This window comes from Vanessa atalanta, chromosome Z, assembly GCF_905147765.1.
Source record: "Vanessa atalanta chromosome Z, ilVanAtal1.2, whole genome shotgun sequence".
Taxonomy (NCBI): Eukaryota; Metazoa; Arthropoda; class Insecta; order Lepidoptera; family Nymphalidae; genus Vanessa; species Vanessa atalanta.
Genome location: NC_061902.1, coordinates 964301 through 988636, shown reverse-complemented (window position 1 = coordinate 988636; position 24336 = coordinate 964301). Strand labels below are relative to the sequence as shown.

General features: G+C 33.2%; 1 protein-coding gene across 2 annotated transcripts in view; it reads left to right on the top strand.

The window, feature by feature from the left end:
- The window catches only part of LOC125076086 (homeobox protein caupolican), a 62671-nt gene extending 45977 nt beyond the window's left edge, over positions 1-16694 (top strand). For both annotated transcript variants that reach the window (XM_047688037.1, XM_047688036.1), the window contains exons 4-5: positions 13471-13769; positions 14225-16694. In XM_047688037.1, coding sequence (XP_047543993.1) covers positions 13471-13769; positions 14225-14736 — 811 coding nt within the window. In that variant the 3' untranslated portion in view covers positions 14737-16694. The remainder of the gene's footprint in view (positions 1-13470; positions 13770-14224) is intronic.
- Positions 16695-24336: the final 7642 nt, after the last annotated feature.

Here is a 24336-nt window from a genome sequence, read left to right as displayed (position 1 = left end):
ATTCAATCAAATATTTATCAATGATATATTGATTTAATAATTATTAAAAACTAGTTGACGACCGCGTCTTCAATCGTTTTTAGAGGTTCTTCGTTAGGCGTTAGTTATAAAAAGTAACCTACGTCTTTCCTTAGTGTTCAAGCTAGCTTCATGCTTCATCAAATTCGGTTTTTGTTCAGTGTTACAGACAGACGGATAGACAGAGTTACTTTCTCATTGATAATATTAGTATAGTTTATGCCAAGTTTTATATTACGTTATTATATTGTAAGATATTGGTGTACGTAGTGTTACATAACAGCTTACATTTTTCCGCTAAAACGACACAAAAGAGACATGTTTGTGTCACGCTTGGCCTCTATTCGATTAGTGAAAACGTACTTAGCTTCGACCCTGTTGTTTAAGTACATAATCCAATTTCTTGTAACATGACCTAAGTTGATAATGAGCGTCAGAAATTTGTTTGTTTCAAAATCTAATTAGAATGGACACACATTACATTTTTCGTATAGTTACGAATTGTTAAATTTTTTGTTATAAATCACGCAAGAATTGGTTCGATGATTTGTATATCTAAAATGTAAATGAAATTAGTTTAAGCCAATAGAAACAAGTAATTATATAAAGGAGAAATAAAAATTCTATATCACCAGAACCTCTTGCAAAGACTTAGAAATATTTTTTAGTAACAACAGACACGTTATATAGTTATCCAACTTACGAAGATTTTTCTTGTAGCTGTCCCCTTGTCACAGAGTCAAACACTACTATAAATAATTGCGACATAAACAGTTTAGTATCATTATTATACTAAGAACCGATTGCTCAATGCTATCATCGAGAATATAAATGGAATTGTGTAACAATGCCTTCCAGCTTCGTAAAATTCTTCGATATTAATAATATGTCAGCAATAAAATAAGACGTGACCCATGATAACAAATGAACCGTGATCGCGACACTTAATTTTCACTAGTTTATACGTTCCACATCGAACGACTTGTGAGGTCCAGGAACTATCGGCAAAACTTGGCGCCAGAACGTCGTAAGAATGACGAGATGTTAGACGGGACACGCGTTCCAACCGCGACGACATTGTCTTCACTTGGCATTATATTGCGCTTAATTTAAAATAGACATACATTTTATTTAAAAAAAATAAAACATGTGCAATAGTGTACCTTTATTTTGCTTTATTATACTTTGGGAATTATTGTAAATCTATAAAGTCATGTCCGAAGTCTAGGCGAGTGTAGTTGCGGACATTATTCGCTCCAAATAACTTTGTACCTACAGCACTTTAAGCGGCTGATGGTATTATCTAAGAAATAGCGCTTATAAGTACGAAATACATTTTTCAATGTACAACGTTATTGATTCTACGTTATATACAGTTTAAACTGAAACTAGAAACTGTGAACTAAACTTTGGTACGTAGTCTTTACAAACAATGTTGTCTGATATTAATACGAAATGTGTGTTTTATCACAATAATTTTACGTCTTGGGAGGTCTTAAAATTACAAACGATAACGCCTAATACTTAGAAGCAGAAATTTACAATGAATTTATATGTAAATAAAAATAAATCAAACATCTTAATAATTAATAAAAATACAATGATTGTATATTCAACTTAACTTTAGTTCAGCACATAGATAAGAGAAGATGGACGAAGGAGGTCTTAATGCGTTGAAATTAATTAAATTAAAACAAACCTCTTTGGTTATTTTTTTATTAAGAGCATGGCAATTCACATATACTTCCTAAATTTTTTAAATTTAATCGAAATAAAATTCACTAGTATATATTATAAATCAATCAAAATAAATGATTAATTGAAGTGATTTAATGATACCTTTATAGCAACTATTAATAATATTATACAAAAAAATATATACATATTGTAAAGTGCAATTGCTTGCATGTCTTGTAAATGCAATTATTAATAAACAATGTGTTCTTGTAAATTTCGTGCTATATTAACACAAGCATAACTATCGTTATGCTAACTGCTAACTAGCGCTACGCTTCAATTAGCTTAAATTAAAAAAGAAAAATATTTTTTCAATTTAAAAATAAATAGTTATTATTATTAAGTTAAAATCTTTCCCGATTACAGTATTAATTAAATTTTACATTTAGAATATTTCAAATTTGAAAACCTTTAATGTAAAATTCACGATCAAAATAAACCAGACGACCTAATTTAGTTAAAGCTTTAAACATGAAATCTCGCTAAATTAAGGAATACTAAAATATGACATTTCAATTTACTATTAGGAATTCATTCTACATAAATCTCTCGAAATAAATAATGCTTCTAAAACCTCGAAACGAAAATAAGGTATTTATTTTAATATTTAACTTAATAGAGTTGATGATTTTGAATTGTCAATTAACTTTTATAGTAGCAACTTGACGTTGAAGCTGGCTGAGGCATAGATAAAAAATGTTGATCATAGATAATACACTAAGCGGCCGATGGGCCATGAGCAAATTTTTAATTCAAATCAAATCAAGTTTATTCAAGTAAACTTCACAACGAAGCGTTTTTGAATCGTCAATATTAAAATACTAGCACCGTTTCGGAAAGCAGCCTCCAGCGAGAAGAAACGGCAAGAAACTCGCATATTTGCTTTTTTCAAATAAACAGATTTACAATACCATTTTTTTTACAATAATTAGTGTCTCGTGATGGAAACTGAGCCTAAACCGCCTAAATCCAGGCGTTTTTTTCTAAAAGTACTCTTTTAATGAATAATAAGACTATTTTATTATTGTCACATGAAATAGGTATAACGAAAAAAAAAATGCATTGTGCAAGCATTAAACATATATCTATTATACAAGAGATTCCCAAGAATAGCGTATATAGTCTAAATTTAACGCTCTATAATGATTTATGCTAAAAAAATCTCCGCAACGATGTTTCAGTGTTTATGTATTTTGATTTAATAGTTTTTTTCATTTTGGCAAACAAAATATCTGCTCATTTATTAGTAATGGCACTAAACTACTATCTATTTCATTACTTTAATTGTCATTTTTATTTTAGTAATAGTAATTTTATTATTCAGCCCCAAAATCTTTCAGTAAGATTCGGGTTGATTATTATTTAGACAATCAAAGTTAACATAAATTTACGAAATATAAAATAGTATATAAATAACATTATACTCTCTAGATTGGCATATTTACCAATTGTTTCTGAAATGGAACATCAGAATATTGGTAACAAAACTAAATTCAATGCTTAAAATCAATTTACAGACGAGATTAAATATATTGACATAATTCTAACTCGGTTTCATTGGTGACAATATTTGATTACGTCTCACGTGTACCGATCACTGATACGTCTTCGCTCTTTCATATCTTTTTATTCTGGTTTCCTTCTTTACTTAAAAAAACCAAATCAATAAACAATCTATTCGATCAAATGAGCATTATTAACGTCAAAACAATATAAATAAATATCTTCCTTAATTGGAATATTCTCGAATTTGTTTACTATATATAAATTATGGAACAAACGATTTAAATCGGATCGTAAACGTCTCTAATGAAATCGATTTACATAAAGTTTGTAAAGAACATCTCTTACCTCTTAGCTATAACGCGAGTGCAAAACAAATACGTCCCTTTATTTTTATACTAGTTCGCGAACGTCGCCCGCGTATGAGTGGGGGGCAGGTGTTAGGTACCGTGTGATCTTTTGATTGCCCCTGACAACTTGTATGCAGAATATCATAACGACCGGTTGAGTATTTAAGACTTCAATGTGTAAGGAACTCACTTTTACCTATTTAGGATAATGGTATATTTGATATGTATGTTTAACAAGAGAATTATCTAAATTACTATTGGCTTTTGGATCAGTTCCACCCAACCCGTCGAGACGATATTTTCAATATTTTCGGGGATAGTACAATTCGGTGTGATTATTATTATTTCTCACAAAGCTATAGTTTTAATACGCAATTGTTTTAATAATGTATTTTAACTTCTTTAACAATACACACGGTCTTGTAAGTGGATCACTAAATTGATTTTTCTTTTCAATATATTTGATTCATAAAGTACAATGATATGTTTTGTTTATATTGTTTTTGTTTTATATACAAATCTCTGCTTTGACGTAAAATATGCCTGATAAAGAAGACACGTTCGATTCTAAATTCAAAATCTTATTTGATGTTACGTACAGAAAAATATAATACGCAACAACAGTTTGTATCTACACGTTCTGTTAAACATGAAACAAACAGTGACATATCTAAACAGTAGCAATGACTGCTTCCAGTATCTGATATACTCGTAACTCCGTAATTTTAAAGGCCATGAGAATTGATTTTGCCGTTGACATATACAATAGAATATATTTTAATAGAGCTATATTACATAAATACGTGCATAATAAAAACCGAACTGCATTGTTGCATTTTATAATAAATAATTTAATTAATCAACAAATATCAAGAGATTGTTTATTAATGAGAACAAGAGTTGTACTTACGGGATCGTCAACGATTCGTTTATTATTAAAATTGTTATGAGCCATAAAAAACGTTATTCATATACATAAGTAGTCGTTGAACACACAGCGAAACGCATTAAACATCATTTTTATCTGTAAATTATTTTTATAAACATATTTTTATATCCGAATGGATATTTATTTATAAAACTTTAAATCAAACACACGCTTTTATTTATAACGTATCAGCTTTATATGTTTTTGAAGTCGAGGCAAATAATGAAATTATTTTTAATATATATCGTATATATTGAATCGCATCGCTAAAATCTTAGAATATATTTATCTAATGAAAGCCATACCACAGATAACCGATGCATTTTCGCATGCCATATTTATAGGGTTAAAAAAACTACCATTGTTATTATGGTAATACAATAAAAAAATGATCAGATTAAATTTGATGGATTATATCGGTAAACTGATTGCAATTACTAAGCGACTGCGGTGAAATTATATTTTTTTTCAATTGCAAAGAAGGCGTTAGTAAAGCTTGTCGACCACCACTGTGCAACAATACTTATAACGCGTGTTTATATTCTTCAGCGATATAAGGTAACATAATATGCCCGAGACAATGTTTCGTCCCTTGTAAGATTTTCAAACAGTTCACCTAATCGTTGAGATGATAATTTATCATCATAATATGAAAATTATTTGCTTGGCTTCCTCTCATTGAAAATTACTACATTACTGTTTAAATAATATAAAAACTGGATAAGAGCAGGCAATCTGTGTATATTTAATTAGCATTTTGTTGGAAATCTAATTTTAAATTCTACTAATACTAAGAATGACGTTTTACTAAAATTGAACTGCAAATTTGGTTAAAATCAATATCTCATTCGCTTTTATAGAGAGAAAATTATCGGTCAATGTCAATTCGTAGCTTAAAATACCGAGCACTTTCATATGCATTCGAAAATTAATTAACTTGACCTGAGACCAATAAGTGTTGCCTACAGTAAAAACCCCAATAGCCTCATTTCTGATTTTAGTTTAGTCGATAAATCATAACGAGATTGTTTAGAGCTACCTGATACTTATTCATAGCACTGTATAGCATTAAAACATATGGTTTGTTAACCTAACCGTTTTTTGATCCCTGTGAACGTAAAACAAAGAACCGTTACGAGATAAAAATTAATACATTGTTGATTAAACTAAAGAGATTAATTGAATTTACAAGCCGCTTCAAACACTGTATGTAGCTATTGAAAGGCTTTTTTACACGCGAATAAACTAGCGATATTTGCCGATTTTGTTTTAATTAAACCTATGCCTTATTAGCAGTTACGATTTAAAAAAAAGTAGTGTTCGAAAATTTCGAATTGTGTTTATTATTCGAACAGTTGTTACTATAAGCTTTTAGTTTAATTAGCTAGATACTAAAACGCCTATCAGAGTAAAGTTAACTAATTTGAGTTTTATCTGAATGATCATTGGTTGTTGGCAGCTGATGACGTAATACGCGACCAATGAGCGATCAGTATTTAGTCAGTTTACAACTTCTAATGATTTCATGCTTTAAATATAAAATAACGATTGATCTACATATTGCTGGTGGTTATAAAAAAACATTTAAATTAATTTACTTTGCTTTCCATTAAATAAATAATAATAATATATTTTTTATCTGTGTAATTAACGAATTATTTTCATTCGAATTGTCAAAACCATACAATAAAAATAACTGCACTACAACAGGCCCGTTGCACTTATTGCCTCTCTTGATATTATGTTTAATTTATATGTAAAGACAATAATTAAACACTCATGTGGACATTGCTCGTAACGCGTAATCATTGAGCGCTGTACCTACCGCATTATTATCACACTCTGTTATTGTTAAATTAATTAATGTTCTATATATGTATAGTAGACATCTTTATCACTCTTGAGGTCAAATGCGAGTTAAACAGAAAAATAATTTGCCACAGATAATGTAACAGAGATGCTTCTTGTTTTCGTTAATCGGAACACACAGATTGTTTTATGTTTTATTTTTATAATCGATCAGTTTTTGACCGCGGTATCGCTCGTGTTCGTAACAGACAGACATACAGACCTACTTTCTCATTTCTGATATTCGTAAAGATTACTAACGCTAGTGACTTTTCATCCTACGGATGTTTTCTGTACGTTTCTCGTACTCGGTATGTTTCTCGTACTCGGTATCATCTCGTTCAGCTTTCACTGAAACTATTTAATACTCTCTGTATTATGAACGCATAAATAGGTGAACGATATTAATATTGATTCACAAAATAAGGGGCCTTACAGACAATATCAGATGAGACCCAATTTAATAGCAGTTTTATTATTAAAATTATACATCTCTGTTATATAAGATGGTAGTCTGATAGGTTGATGTATACTATTATAACCAATTCACAATAAATAAAATATATCTCAATTAATGTTTATATATACTTTTTAATTCGATAAAACCAAAACGCTACGTCGATCAAAAGAAAAATGTCAAACAAACGGTAAATATATACGAATTATGTTTTATTGTTTACGTGTTCCCGAATAGAATAATAAAACGTGTACGCTAAAAGCTATAATCAAGAATGTCATCTATAAAAAACTAACAATTGTTTAAATTGTAGAGTATTTACGCGTGCAGCTCAGTTAACACAACACATTATTGATAGCGAAAGGGAATTTCGTTTACACACGCAACACACACGGAAATCGTACCGAATAACAAAGAGACACCCTTAAAATAAAAACCAGTATGGGTGTTGACAGCCGGTGGTGGGTTAACGCTTGGCTTCGCACGAAATACGCGCCGCCCAGTCCTGATAACACGCCCTTCTCAAAAACGTACCAACTTACCCATTGGCCCATTTACATGCGTCCGAAAATGTTATACGGATTACAGGTTCGTATTACAATCCTACTATTAAGGGTATGAGTGGGCCATAAGTCGTGTGTATCATATACGGGCTACGTACTCGTGCGGTGGGCCGTAACAGCGCGTCGTTGGCTCGTAATGTGATTTTGTGCGGCGCGCCCAAACCGCGATATCTACCCGACAATATTTACTACCTGTGTACTGCCTTTTAAACCTCCCCCATAACCCGAGATTGGCCTTTGCGTGAGCTCATTTCGATATTACGACGACGAATAATTAGCTTTATCGGATACCATTTTTACGAACCGAATTATTTATTGTCGCCTGAAAGGCAATGTGAGTTATTCGTTTTAGGAAAGTATGTTCGCTGTTGTATCGGTTCGGTTAGTCGAAGGGACTTTTTTTCCGAGTCGATGATTAAAAAATAGCATTTAGATTTTCACCATAGACGGTCTCGTAACATGATGTCTAGTCGAACAAGTAACTCGATCTTCTTTACGATCTCCGACAAATTCTTAACACGAGGCTGTCAACGACAGTTAGGACGAGTCTTTAATTTCATAGGCCGTGTGTCATCGGACTGATAAACCCGTTGGAGTGGAAGGAAAAGGTGTACGTCTATTACCTCACAAAATATCTTGTCGTGTAGTTTTATATGGGTGCCGACGATGTCAATGGTAATTTCAAATTGTAAGGGTAACCCAATATGCTGGGGCGGTTTCGTTCTGCCTACGTGAGTCGGCAATGCGGCACTCGGTACTAGAAGGTGTACAGTTACATTGAACTTGTTCGTATCTTTTTCATTTATGCTAAATGACACAATGTGTCGCCATGACTTTTATCGCCGGCAGCGTTTTTAATTGCATGCTCTTTTTTCTATTTAAAAACACATTATGGGTAATTTTAGACGCGTTGTGAAGATTACGTGATTTATTAAATAAATATAGCCTATATATATGTGTGCGCTTAATTTGAAAAAATGTAATTTATATTGTGTTCATTTTAAGCTTTAACAATTAACAAAACATATACAAATGCACTACTAAAAAGATGTAAGATTAAAGAATAATTAATCATCAAAACGAATGATAGAAAGTATTATATTTATGTTGTTTAAGATATCCTCAAGTGTCATACATTAATCTAATCAAATATATACGAACGGTTAATATTTACTACAAATAATCTATATCAAATAAAATTTAACAAATTGTACTCTTTAAGATTTTATTTTAATGCGCATTGGATATACCGTCCTTCAAACTCAATATAAATATACCCTGGACGTCTCTCGAACCATATTATTTATACAACCTACAATTCAACATATCAAACTAAAATAACATAATATAAATTCTGAATAAACTTCATTGAACATAAATAAACTACTGAAGCGAAGCTTCGAAAGATTGTTGAAAATTTTTAGTTATTTAATAATAAGCAGAACGAAAAGTTTTCATTCTATAAACTTTGAATATAAATAATTTTATTGAATAAATAAATGTGTAATGAAATGTGAATGGTGTAGATCTCAAGTCAAGGCAAATCAAAGTTTTATAATTCACTACTTTTAATATCAAAGTATTCATCCTACAACGTACAAGAATCAATCTTAGGGTGACCATTACTTTTTAACTACTGAACCGATTTTGAGAAAGTTTTCTGAAATAAAACCCGTGATATATACTAGGCGGAGATACGAAAGTAGAACTCTCTAACGAAGCTAGTTTAAAAGATATTAGTTTTTAATTAAAAGTTGAGTTCATTTTAAATTTTAAGAAAACATTCCCGGAAGAAAAATTGGGGGAAGTATATTATTCGACTTCATTTTTGATATTTTTTTATAACTAGCAACGTTATATGTATTTGAAAAGTGTAGAAGTAAGTTAGATTGTTTTCGCATGAACAATAGGTTACGATCACCATCAACGAGTTGGAATGTAAGGAGATGACATCCAGACTTTACAGAGACAACAGAAAACGTCAGCATTAAATAAACAATGCTCAGAGTTTCTATTGGTTTCCCTTTTCAAACATTGATACAGAAAGTCACCTAGAACTTGTAATTTGTCAAAACTAAATCTTATCATATTGGAATTTAGTTCAAATTCCGTTATCTTCACATCGAAACAAGCTTGTATTACAGTGCCTCGAGGCTGAATTCCGCCACTTGCCACTTACGACTCAAGTCATGTAATAATGTTTCACCAACTACACATTTAATCTCATCTGCATAAAGTTGAAAGTCGTTTGACAAATTATATTTATTATTGTAATTTGTCCGCAGCTACGTTCATGTGGTCACTGCAAATAGACGCACATTTATTGACTATTCCATTTATTTTCCGTTATAAAAGTGTTCAATACAGAATATCTAATATAATATAATATTTATTAATGAATAAAGAAAATTGTTGCTTTTATCTATTTTGATCCAAGGCCATAAACTTAGCATTCATACAAAAGTGATGATGATGATCTGGTCCTCCTGACTGATGGCGTGGCTTCCCATGGAGGACAATCTCAAGGTAGACTAGCCAACTATGAAGGGCATATAACACAATGCATGCACAAGTGTGTGCCCAAACAGACACCTTCTGCCACTGATAATTTTTTTGGCTGAAAATCCCAATAACTTTTAATAAGAACAACCTGAGGTTTGAACCCAGGTTCTCAGAATTAGGAGCATTATCTATCCACGATACCAACAAAGCTATGATAGACCCTCACTTAATCAACCACGCTGCTTGAATGTGGTTCGATGGATATTCATTCGACGCTCGCATCAGAACGGGTTTGAACCCACAATCTTCAGCTATAGGATAGCTACATAAATAAATTATTGTCACAGTTTTTAAGTTTAATCAATAATCATATTGATGCAGTAGGCACATGACGGTGAGTACTCGGACTAGTGGCTGCACTCCAAACTATTTTCTACATACAATCCGTCAACATCGTCGTTCATCAATTTCAGTTTTCAAGGAACAAATTAATAGTCAGACTTTCATATAAAAACGCACGACCGTATTGTACAATACGTAGTCGTAGTAATCTTTGTTATAAATGAGTTTCTAACTCATTTATAACAAAGATTTCATATAAATTTGAAACTATGAAATTTAGGTGACAATAACTTGGTAACATTGAGCTGATGATTGAGCCGGGAGAAGGAGTAATATGGTCAAGTTTAAACTCCTGAAACTTAAATTGACAAGTCCTTTAAATTATACAAATTAAACACCTTTTGTTTACACAAACCTTAATGAATACTATTCCTAATATATTGTTTACAGCTATTAGTAATGAATAGTTGTTTTATTTGCGTTACTTCTCAGTATTAGCATATTAAAGCGTTTTTTTTTTCTCAGATACAAAAACAAAATGCTAAAGGTGATAATACAAATAAACTTCACGTTTCGCCGCGCATTGTTGATACAGTCTTCTATCACAGTCTAGAAATTACCACAACAACTTTAACTTCGTATAAAACTGGTCGATTTAAATATATAACAATAAACATTTTGATAGTTATTATATATAATGACCGTTATATTTAAATGGGAGCTAACTTTCATATATTTTTATATTAAATTATTATTTAGACTGTGTCTACTTTTTAAATATAATGCAATTAAGTTTTTGTTAATAGTCGTAGTCGTAGTCGTTAATACTCTCCGTTGTTGTGATATTGCAATGTTTTACATGCTTATTGTAGAAATTAGACCGGGTGCAGAACGAATGCTTTATTGCGCTTAACTAGGCCCTTATGATTATTTTGTTACAATAATCTATTTTTTTTTTAGATAAGCATCCTAAATTCGAAATCGTGACTTTAAGAAGTAACCAAACAATTTAATTACCAGACCAATGAAATAGTTACAGTTAAATAATAAAATCATAACCAGTAACTCTGTATCTACGCGTAGCTAAAAAAATAAATCCATTTTGATCACGAGTAAACACACTTGTCCAATTCATGACAGCCTAATTATATTCCTCGTATGAAAACTTGATACTAGCGTGTTCAATTTAAATTTATAACTTCTTTCTTATTCGTTCTTTCTTAAACAAAAAAAATCTCGAGGAAAGTATAAAATATTTTCTGTTTAACACTTCATTTTACTAAAAAATACAAAGTAATTCTACACTTTTTGTACGACACAAGTACTTGCAAACACTTTTTTCATGATATAACATTGTCTTTGTTGGTATTAATCTAGAATGATAGGAAAATATAAAAAAAAAATATACTATTTCAACACGCAATTGATAACAGAACTGTTCTTTTTTCAATTTGATTGACGTTTGAACTTTTCAAAATGTAAATCTTATTGATAATTATAAATGGATCGTTCATGCAATTACCGAAAGTAATTACTAAGATATTTGCAATGTAAGCAACATATTATATAGAAAGTATTACTAAAACTCATTAAACAATGATAACAAAACAAACCGACCTTTAAATTCTCAACTTTTTCCTCAACTTTTCCCCCACGATCGATCCGTTCCGTGTGTCAAGATCATTGAAACCGTAGCGCGTCGATTTCGCAATAACAGCGATAGGTGAGAATGATATTTTTATGTTTATCTCATTTTTATGACTTCAAGTAGGAAGCGAGAGGTGGCGAGCTACATAGACGTTTAATTGAAGGCATAGGGGCGAGGGTGAAACACCCCCTGAAGGCGAAATAATAAAAAAATGAAGCCGAGCCATCCCCGCGAGCGCGGATGCCATGAAAGTGGCACGCCGTGGATAAATGAAGGTTTTTTTGTTTGTGGAATACGCCTAAGCTCCGTCGCTCCACTTTAGCATTGTCGTTTCAATTCTGTGAATGTTAGTTCATTCATAGCCCGTGAGTCATTAAGTGAAGCTCGAGCGTTGTTTTATCCAGAAACCATCGTATAGCACCCGCCTTTTTAATTACTGTTAACGTTAAAACGTCTGTCGCGGTTCGATGGCTGAGGCTTATTAAATCCGGCCACTTGATAATGGAGCACCAACGAAAAAGATATACCATTCCATATTTATTTACGAGTATCTCATCCGATGGAGGGCGAGAATTAAGTCAACAACAAACTTAACAAAAGAGGCCGAGTTCATTTCGTCCGATCGAATTTTGGAAATACGTCGTTATGTCTGCGCGACAGAGTCCACAGTCGCGTGCAGGGTTTCGAGGCGAGGGGCGCAGCCTGTCACTTCTGCGATTTAAGTGACAGTTTTATTAATTTCCCATAGTACTCATCCCTATTTTCCACCCTTCTCGGCTACAAACAATGCTGCATTGGCGGCATATGGACGGCAGTGTTTGCGCTAATCTTCACCGAGTAATATAAAATTCAAACGAACCGTGGAATAATGTCTTAAACCAGTAATCGCTTTGTTAATTAACTTCTTATTTATGGAGCGTTATATTACATTAAATCATTGCGACTAAGACGTTCAATCATGTTCCGAGACAGATAAAAAAGTTACATTCGCATCTTTCGTCTCATTCGTTTTCACTTTATCAATTTCTCAAAAAGTGTAATTCAAGCGATTTCCTTCATCGTGTACATTAATCTTAATAGAATAATGATACGGGCTTTGCATCGTAATAAAGATAGTAGTCGGTATATGGGTGCGTGGTCTGCGAGCGAATGCGTACGGGGCTAACAGATAAGCTGCAGCTTAACGCCAGGACAGCAGCCGATGGCTTATCTCGATTTCAATTATCATGGCGCTTTCATTGGCCCGCCGGTGGGAGGGCGAGGCGTGCGGAGGGCGGTCACGACCCAAGTTATCTCAAATCTCTTCCAAATCGGACTACGCCATTTACGCTCGTGCCCACCTTAAACTTTAGTTACGCTGCGTCGTCTAGATGCTAAATAATTGTGGTTTGATGATCACGTAATGTTAATGAACGTGCTTTCATTTACTAAACAGATCAACAAATCTTTTTTGCTATAAAGCTCTGCATTGTTTATTGTTTAATTTGAAATTAATGTTTTCTATTTGTTATTGTTGGTATATTATTATTTTTTATTATTAAATAGACATTTCTAATGAGATCGTTTGTCAGCAGATACGGAATGGATTTGAACGGCGCAAGGAGAAAAAATGCCACCCGAGAAACCACAAGCACGCTAAAAGCATGGCTTAATGAGCATAAGAAAAATCCATACCCGACTAAGGGTGAAAAGATAATGCTAGCTATCATCACGAAGATGACTCTTACACAAGTGTCCACATGGTTCGCTAATGCGCGCCGACGCCTCAAGAAGGAGAATAAGATGACCTGGGAGCCCAGGAACAGGGTTGATGATGATGACAATAATAATGACGATGATGACCACAAAAGCAATGACGGAAAAGATGCTTTGGGTAGGTTTCCCCTTAAGATAAATAGTAAACACAATTTTTCACAATATTTATTTAATCCTAATTGTATGAAAAATAACAGAATTTTAAGTATAAGATTACATTAATTACATTAACAGCCTGTAAATTTCCCACTGCTGGGCTAAGGCCTCTTCTCCCTTTGAGGAGAAGGTTTGGAGCATATTTCACCAAGCTGCACCAATGCAGGTTGATGGATACACATGTGACAAAATTTCGTTGAAATTAGACACATGCAGGATTCCTCACGATGTTTTTCTTCACCGCCGAGCATGAGATGTAATTATAATCACAAATTAAGCACATGAAAATTCAGTGCCTGGGTTTAAACCCGCAATCATAGGTTAAGATGCACGCGTTCTAACCACTGGGCCATCTGGGCTCAAGTATAAGATGTTACTTTATATTTCAATGTTTTTAATTTAAAATATATTTTATAGATGGAAAAGACTCCGGCACAGGATCCAGTGAGGACGGCGATAGACCCCAGCAAAGGCTAGATCTTTTGGGACAACGAACAGAATCTGAATGGTCAGAATCACGTGCAGATAGTGGACCGGAATCACCTGAGCCATACGAAAGACCTATTCACCCAGCATACCAGCATTTACCGTCACGCGCACCACCTGGAAGTACACCAGCCTCAGCTAAGCCCAGAATATGGTCACTCGCTGACATGGCCAGCAAAGATGGGGAAGCGCCAGCACCACCATCGGCTGCATCTGCTTTCTACCAGTCTGCAGCAGCAGCGGCAGCGGCCCGGCTCGCACACCCCTACAGCCGACCAGAACTATACCGAGGCCTCTATCCGCCGACTCATCCCGCTGACGCGCTGCTGGAGTACTCGCGCTCCCTCGCTCTCGCTGCACCAGCGCCTGCTCCCCCCGCTCCCTCCCCGTCCTCGTCCTCGACCTCGTCGCTTGCCGAGCCGCCGCCTCCCTCCCGCGCCTGACCGCCTGCTCTTCGCCCGCCGCTGGCGCACCGACAATAATCACGATCTCGGCCGACGAGCGCCGCAACGGCTTTGACGGCATCACGTCTGTAAATATCGACCTATAAATATAAATATATATATACATACGTATATACGTGATAATAAATAATTTATGCACCGGTAGAGAAGCTTAGATTTGTGATAGTGGACACGTGAGGTTGACATCTCGCTTACGTCGACGCTGCGTCCGCGCCGACCGACCGACAATACTAGGTGCTATTACGAGTTGGACCTTGCGACACGTTGCGTAGTTATTACTGGAAGTGGTTAAACGAAGTGATTTAATAAAAAAAATAGGTATTAATATGTGTTATGTTTCCTCTAGGTAAACGACACTTTTAGACTATTATTTCATATGTAGAGTGTAAATTATTATTTTTTTTCGAAACGTTCTCCTTATATTTAGTGCCTAATTACGTCCAGTTTATCTCTTGTTTGATAGTTTGGTAAATATCTAACGATTCGAATTTTAATATTTATTGGTACGAGGTCAGTAGCTGTAACATGTTTTCGTTTAATGTACTATTTTAATATAAGAAATACTGATGGCAGATTGTGAGATATCTGTATAGATTCATTTCTAGTCAGAAGACTATGATCGTCTATGATAAACATATAATTAAAAATGTCATTATAGAAGGAAGCATTTTAATTTATAAGTATTTTTTTAGCTACGAAATCAGTTTTATCTGGCGTATTGAATCTCCTTTGGAACAAATAAAAATATGAAAATTTAATTAATAATCCAAAATTGTTTACTATAAATAAATCACTTATTATAATAGTTATTATTGATGATTCGAATTCGCATTTCGTCATCGTTTGAATTTCTCACGAAGCAAAATGTTAGCGGAATAAAGCAATAGCGAGCATTGTATTGTGAATAAATTTAGATACAGTATCACACTCAATAAATGTAAGAGATTAATAGCGAGTAATGAAACATTGTAAAAATCTACTTTTAAAACGAATACCGTATAATTGTTCTTATAATATAAATATCAACGAATATTTAAAGTTGTCATAGACCCGTTTGTCCTGAAAAAAAAAAAAATACAAATGACCTTGTATATTTGTAACAAAATATTGTATAGGTATAATCACGGTTTGTTCCCGACACTGTAAAATATGTTTTTTTTTTCAATAATGTAGAGACTGAAAGTCCAAAATTGAGTCTATAATTTTGTACATACATACATCACTGTTGTAAGTATATACTGGTAACATAAATATTTAAGAAAGGTAAACGCAATAATTTTTCTGTATTAGCAATCCTTTTGATGTATATAAAAAAACGGCGGAAGACGGGAATAGGTTATAAAACGTATGTCCGCACTTGCACGATAACATTTCAACCGTCACGACATTTGTATAATTAAATCACAAAATAACATACGAACCAGTACCTTAGTTATTACTGGACATCGTGACACAGTCGCATCGATGTCGCGTCGTGAATTACAATAAGACTTGCAGGAAAAGGATCATTTGGGATGTACGATCAGTACACCACAATCATTTCAGTGTAAAGATTTGTGCAAAGCACCGAGTTACAATGACTGACGTGCAAGTGTAGACGGTCGTAATGCTCTCAGTGTTGCACGATAATATGTGGTATGATGAAGTTACTTTCCTCTACGTTACGTATAACAATGATAGTTCTGTGTGTTAGAATAATATCGAGTATTAATCGACGTTTTACGTTTATTTCAATGTTAACTATTATACGAATCCTAATACCTTCGCAAATTAAGTTATTTAGGATATATATTGTTTGTAATTGTATTTTGTTAGCTTCAATGTCTTCAACCGTTCTTCCGAAAGGTGTGTGAATAGATGCAATAAAATTTAATACAGAAATAATACCAGATTTTCATTGTCGTCGAACCTCGAACCTCCACACGATATGTTATTAGTTTAAGAACAAGGGTGTATCTTGTACTATTAAATCATAAAACAGCTACAACACAAATATTATTTGATTTCTCAATTTCCATTATTATTAAGTTATTTTAATATACTACATATCTCAAAAATTAAGGCAAGAGCGTACTTAATTCATCTCCAGCAAAAACTAACTCCTATATCAAAAAACAAAGTTAATAACTTGTTTGATTAAATAAGATATTCTAAAACTCAAAATAAACTCAAAATATTCGAATTGAAACCAAAAATTTGAAGACTCAAAAAGCCCGGCTTAGAGTCAATTTCCATTCGCACACACATCAAATAAATTAAATCAATTAAAATAGTTCCAAGTACTGTCATACAAATAAAATATCGTAAACTCAGACATGATAACAACAGGATGAGGAGTCGAACGAAAATATTAGTAATTACTGCATGTATCCTTGGTTCTGCCGCTGTAAATCAGTCGTCAATTATATCGTCTAAGTAAATTCCTTGTGCCCAATTAGACATCAAAGTCGGGTTTGCTTCGACTATTTATTATGAGAATACACAAATTTTCCCACTTATAACTAAGCCGACTAACAAATACATATAAATCATAGCTCACCTTTGATGTGACTGTCCGGCTGACGTCAACAGGACTGATATGTCGAGCGTCACTTGCAATATCTCCCGACTCTGTCTATTGATATAAGAAAAAGCAAATCGTTTGGATAAATCCTTACTAAAGCTTAATTGACACCAGATCTTATATATAGAAATATCTAGTACTTAATCAAAATATAAGCTGAGAAAATTATCATCTCTATAAATTCCATAATTTATATGTATTATAAGTTACATAATTATTTAAATAAGTAACACGCAAACAATGTTACTTTCCTTATTAATACAATTACATGAAACTTATTCAGATGAATATACCGTGACAAAATATACTTTAATTCGTCGAGACAATATTCATTGAATACACATCAATTCGATTATAAATATATAAATAATATTTGGTCACGTAGAGCAGATGAAAGGCATTTGTTATATAAATAAACAAATCGTGTGAAACTCGGTCTGTGATAGTGTTGAAGGGCGTGATGGAATTATACTGGAATTCATCAGAACTGCTCTATAGCCTTCGTCCTGTTTTAACGCTAGTATGATTTTAATGATTGATTTATAAGTTATAAAGAAATAAAGGCGATTATTTACAATTCATTCGAGTTTATATTTATAAATAGTACATTGAACACTACAAATAAATTCATTTTCTCAATAATATCTATACTTTTAATATAAAAATTTCAAAATGGCGACATGTGTGAAGAAAAACACAACGCATACTTGCTAAAAGTTGAGTAATTAATATAATCACTAATAAACTTACGATGTAAATTTAAACATTAACTTTAACGTAATCGTTAATGAATAAAGACTAAAGCCGCAAAATTGTACTTTCAATAATGAGATTTAAAGTCAAAACTTTAAGCCTCATTTTCCAAAATAACCGATATGTTATTACATTTGTAACAGATGATAACTATGATAACAGATAACTCTTTTTCACTGTGAATGACTATACTGAATCAAAATTTAGGTATTTGTTTGGACAAATAATGATGTCCAGTGATCTTATATGGCTATGTAGTTAGACTAAAGGAATCATAATCGAAGATTGCGGGCTCAAAGCGGCACCAATGAGGTTTCATGTCGAAAATTTATGTTTATTATTATTCTCCTGATCAGCACTAAACAATAAATACACCCTGACTATGTTTTATACCAGGAGTGGGACATTTACCTACATTTACGGTGGAGTATATTTTATTCATGATATTAAATGACAAAACTTCGTAAATTATAATATTCTTAGTTACATACAGCATGTACAGCCTGTGAATTTACCACTGCTGAGCTAAGACCTCCTCTCCCTTTGAGGAGAAGGTTTGGAGCATATTCCACAACGCTGCTCTAATGCGGATTGCTGGAACACACATGTGTTAGAATTTCGTTGAAATTAGACACATGCAGGTTTCCTCACGATGTTTTCCTTCACCACCGAGCACGAGATGAATTATAAACACAAATTAAGCACGTGAAAATTCAGTGGTACTTGCCTGGGTGTGTACCCGCAGTCATCGATTCAGATGTTCGTGTTCTAACCACTAGGCCATCTCGGCTCTCCTTAGTTAAATAAAATTATAGTAATTTAATAGGTGTTACGTGTCCGCTTCATTGAACGTGTATTTTTATCATTTCTTACACAAATATACACATCTACCGTACATACATTATTTTTCGAGTCTTTCAACTACTTGTACGCAATGAGGGGACACATGGACGAACAATTCATTCCGACTATAGTTATTCACTGACGAAGGCGCGCCCTTCCACGTTAAATTATCGGCGAGCATTGGTGTGAGTGACGCCCGTCCTTAGAAGATGGCCTACCCGCCCGTGTGTGCGTGACAAGACTAACAGTACAGACAGCAAAATACAAATGTAATTATAAAATTAATATTATCTAAAATAATAATTAAAGGTGGAGAGGTAAGCCTACGTGACCGAATAGACCTATACGAACATAGTAAAATATGTATATTATTTCAACTACCGAATCATATTAATCCGAGGCAATGACTCATTTATTAATAAACTAAAAACTATTTTCATGTTTCGAACTGCATTAAAGTCGCGATACGCCTACAATACAAATGACAGCATACTATTTAATTATTAATCTTTGAATATTTTTTATAACAAACATATCTCTCTATATCTTTGAAATAAAAACAACTCTCTTCGAAGAATATTTAAGAATGGAATATACGATTTCATACGTAAATAGATCCAATGATTTCTAAGTAGCTGTTTTCTGTATCAAATATCTTGAAATCTTGTATCTCGGTTTATACAACACGGCTAAAGAACTTACAAGAGCGGCGACTCAGCCGTGGGAAATTATATCTTCGAAAAACAAGCCGATGACTGTTGGTACATTATTTGAGTGTTGGCCGCTATTGATCGAAACTGTGCAATATGAATGAGGCATCGAGGCCAATCAGCATTTTTAGATGATGACTCATTCGTACATGTTTAAGTTCTCATTTCAATTACAAACTCTCACACAGCAATCACGTGTCATTGTCACCTCGAGATGCTAGTATTGTTACCACCACTCCGTACCATTCGTCCGTCATTCACTCATAATAAAGCCATCGAACGTTTCATATTAAAAGCAAATCTAACGTCGCTAGTGACTTGAACATTTTATTCATTTGAACGCTGACCGAAACTCAATAAAGGTCGGATTTATTTCTAAAAAAAAGTGTCCGAACGACGTGTTGTGTAAATAGTCCAACATGTTTCTGTAACAAAGAAATCTTAATAGCCGATGACGGGCAAGAGTCAATATCACAATAAAGGACTTGATTGCTCATAATTTCCACAGCACACATGTCGCTGGAGGCTCCTACAGTATCATTCCGACTTTACACGTTCGAAAATTTGTAAGTTATGCTTATGTTTGTGGAATTAGTATAAAATACTGTTATCTATTGCATACTTGCTTACTAAAACGTTGTCTGAACGTCTCGATACGGTCTTTGTTGGGACGATTACGTTGCATTGTGAACTCTATAATTGAATAATATATAGACTGTTTTTCAGTCGATTACCGCGGGAATCCTTGAGTAAGGAATTCCGATTCCGTACCGGCGAATGCTATGCGATCTAAAATATTGGACATCTCCATCTTGAATGGTGTTTTGCTCTTTCTTTTGATGCAAACAATGAGTCGGGACCGTCAGGGGAATGTGTGCATACTTTTAAATATGCTAAAACTTCTCCCACATTAATATCATTTAAAATACAATATATCTAATAAAAATACAAATTGATCAAGTTTTAGTATAATTCCTTTGCAATGTATTTTTAAGCAGTATATACAGTGAAAAACAGTTGACAGAACAGACGTCGATTTTTATCAGATGGAAAACAAACTCGTCGAAAAAAAATGCATGGAATTCATAATTGCTGGACTTCGAATTAATTAATTGCTATTTTTTGTATTATCAACTGAGTTTCTTGCCAGTCGTCTTCATAAAAACACTTGCGAAAATCTTCCGAATAAACATTTCAATTTGATTGGTTTGATTTGAAATCCTGATGAGTATCGTTTGGCCTTAACTTTGCAAGAACCATTACGGTTATCTAATTGCAAAACGTCGTTTCCAAAGATTGAATTCCAATTGGTAACTAGAAAAAACCTTTTTAATTATTGATATGAATTCTTAAAAAAATACTTACCATAGAAACCGCGGAAAGAATAATGTGAGCTTACTAGTCGTTATTGTTCCCTTTTATTATCTGACATACGACCTTTTGCACTAAACGAGTGCTATTCCTTATTAATTAACACGGTAAACTACACAGTCTGGATACAGAAAAATAAATAAAAATTCTCTAAAATTATATCATATTATTAGTCAAAAGTTGATTCTACTTTCTAAAAAGGAATTGCACAAATTCGTACCAACATCAACCACCGGTGCAAATGTACATAAAACATATTGTGAAGAAGGTCTTGAGCATGAACGTGGATGGATATAGAGGAAGTAGACGACCAATGAAAAGATGGATGAATTGTGTGAAAGATGATATGGCTGGAAAGAATGTTACTTGTGAAATGACGTCAGATAGAGAAGTATGGAAAAAGACATGCTGCGCCGACCCCAAGTAAATTGGAATAAGGGCAGGAGGATGATGATGATGACAGTGTATACTATACTTTATATCTTCAACTAATTTTAACAATTAAATAATAGGTAATAAAGTAAACTAAGTACAAACGAGCAATATAAAATCACCAATGAAATACCAAAGCGCATACCTTCATTGTAAAGCCATTTCATTTTGTCGACATGTCCTAATAATTAGACAGTATTTTTTATGATCTAGTTAGATAGATTGGCAAACGCTTTACGAAATGTAAACTATTCCTTACATCGGAAATGCGCTACCAACCTTGAGAACTATGTTACGTTCCCTGTGCCTGTACTTCCACTGGCTTACTGAGCACTTAAACGGAGAAACATAGAGATACTATTTATTGTTGTTTATTGAAAGAATATCCGATGAGTGGGATGCTTGAGTACCACCCACGCGTTTTTATAAGTATCTATATATATACAAATTGATTTTCCTTTTTACATAAAAATATGTAGGGCTAATTCTATATTTTTTTAAAACTCATCGCAGAACATTTTTTTTTAATAAGTCTGTTAATTTCCCACTGCTGGCCAAAGGCCTCCTCTTCCTTTGAGGAGAAGGTTTGGACCATATACCACAACGCTGCTCTAATGCGGATTGCTGGAATACACGTGTCAGAATTTCGTTGAAATTAGCCACATGCAGATTTCCTTACGATGTTTTCCTTCACCGCCGAGCACGAGATAAATTAGAAACACAAATTAAGCACATGAAAATTGTGTGTGAAAGTGGTGCCTGCCTGGATTTGAACTCCGGGCTCCGGAGAGCACGATTGCAGAATAACAGAAATGAATAAAGTATATTATAATGACCTCTTCACAAGTAGTTATAATATTTAAATAAAACATGAATCAAAACAGTACATCACTAAGGCTTGTCTCAATATTTCAAGAGTAAGGCGCATCTTTCTCAGAAAATCTTCCAAGGTCACTCATACCGCAACTGATCTTCGTCTAAGAAAGAAAACACATATTTAAGTCATAGAAGGTATTCAAGATCACGTCACTCGTAAGTGCACATAGATTTATATCACTTTTATATCGTTATTTATATAATTTATTTATAATAAATGCAGCTGTATTAATATATCAAAACATATTGATAAGATGATAATGTCCTTTTAATACAATAGATAAATAAATTAGAGATTAAACTTTGTATAAACATACATTTTATAATCGTATTTCGTTCGTGTCTGCGTCGTGATTCGCTAAGGTTGGCAAAAACGATGCAACTGTATCGAACATGCAACTATATTGATGCATAATTTAAATTGTACGTCTGTGTCTACATGGTTATCGTATTAGTGAAACCAAGCTTTTAATAAATGTATACATTTTTAGGGTTGTAGTCGTAATAAAGGGAGATATTTTATTTCAATATTAAATTTTATCTTACAGTTCATACATAAATATACGATTCAGATTTTGCATTTTACTGTGACGTCATTTGAGCTGTTTGTTATTCGTAAACAAAAAAAAAGACGAAATATGATTTAAACATACAAGCAACGATATCTCCAATAATATTATATTTATATATATAAAAAAAAACTATATTTACAAACGGTCACGACCCATTACATGCCATTACTTTTACATCCCAGCCTGAATTATATTTTACTCAAAACTACTTTTGATAGGTTAATAAGCGTAGTAACTACTCGAAACTATATATACATAATTCATAGCAGTATACACACGGGGACACACACACACACGGTACACACGGACACACGGACATGTAATACCCAATTTCAAGACATGCTTACAGAAATAAAACTAATCTAATCTTTTTCATGCAACTCGACTTAGGTTCATCGCCAGCTTGAGATCCAATGAAGTGGTTGTAATCTACTAAATTGTCATGTATGGTAAGGTAAAAAGGGCAAGCTTAGTTTAAGCGCATGAAAACGAATTACGGAGCCCATTATTCGTACGCTTGGCTTTTGGGAATTGAGAACCAAAGTATTTAATGATCTTCTAATTTAAAATTCCGTCCACCTAGGTTGTGATGAACGCAAAAAAAAAAAAACTAAATAGAAATTTTTTTTAGAACAAAAGATTGATTATAAAAAAAGAGGATACCTTTTTTTGATGGAAATTTGAGTTAGATTTCATTATTAGGAAAGAAATCATTGAATCGTTTCAGTATTTTTTTTACATAAAATATTTAATTCAAGCGTTTATTTAATTTGACTCATTACGATGCGACTCAATCAAAACTTAAGATTGAATATTTAAGTAATCCCAACCGATCCGATAAAGATAAAGCTGCAATTCACACATTTTTGTCGCAGATTAATTCACTCATTCTACGGGTCGTTGAAAATTGCCGTTGATGATTCTGTAGACTGTACATTAACAATAACTCGTGGTAAAGATACACCTAATACAAACAATTGAAATAAAGTTATTAATTAATGAATTACAATTAGTGCATTGTCGGTATGCCAAGCTTTATACCATGCTGTACCGGTTATCACTAGTAATATCTAAACCAATCTGGATATTAATAATATTATTCAATGATTGATTTGGTTTCATTGGAAATGCTAAGTCAGCCTATGCACAGACATTAACGGCTTATAAAGTTTTAATTCACATTTTTTATTTATCAATGTGCCACCAACCGTCACAATTGAGACATTACGTCCCTTATGCGTAGTTACACTGGCTCACTCATCTTTCAAACAAACACCGCATCGATGGATGGTACCACCAGACAGGTTTGCTCAAAACCTTACCACCAAGTAAAATATAAGATTTTTTTTTATTTAAATACAATTAGTTACCCACGTTATAATATTAATTCTACGGATAATATACAATTATATCTAAATAACATTCTCTAATAGAACTAGTATTTGAGGTGTTGTGGTGG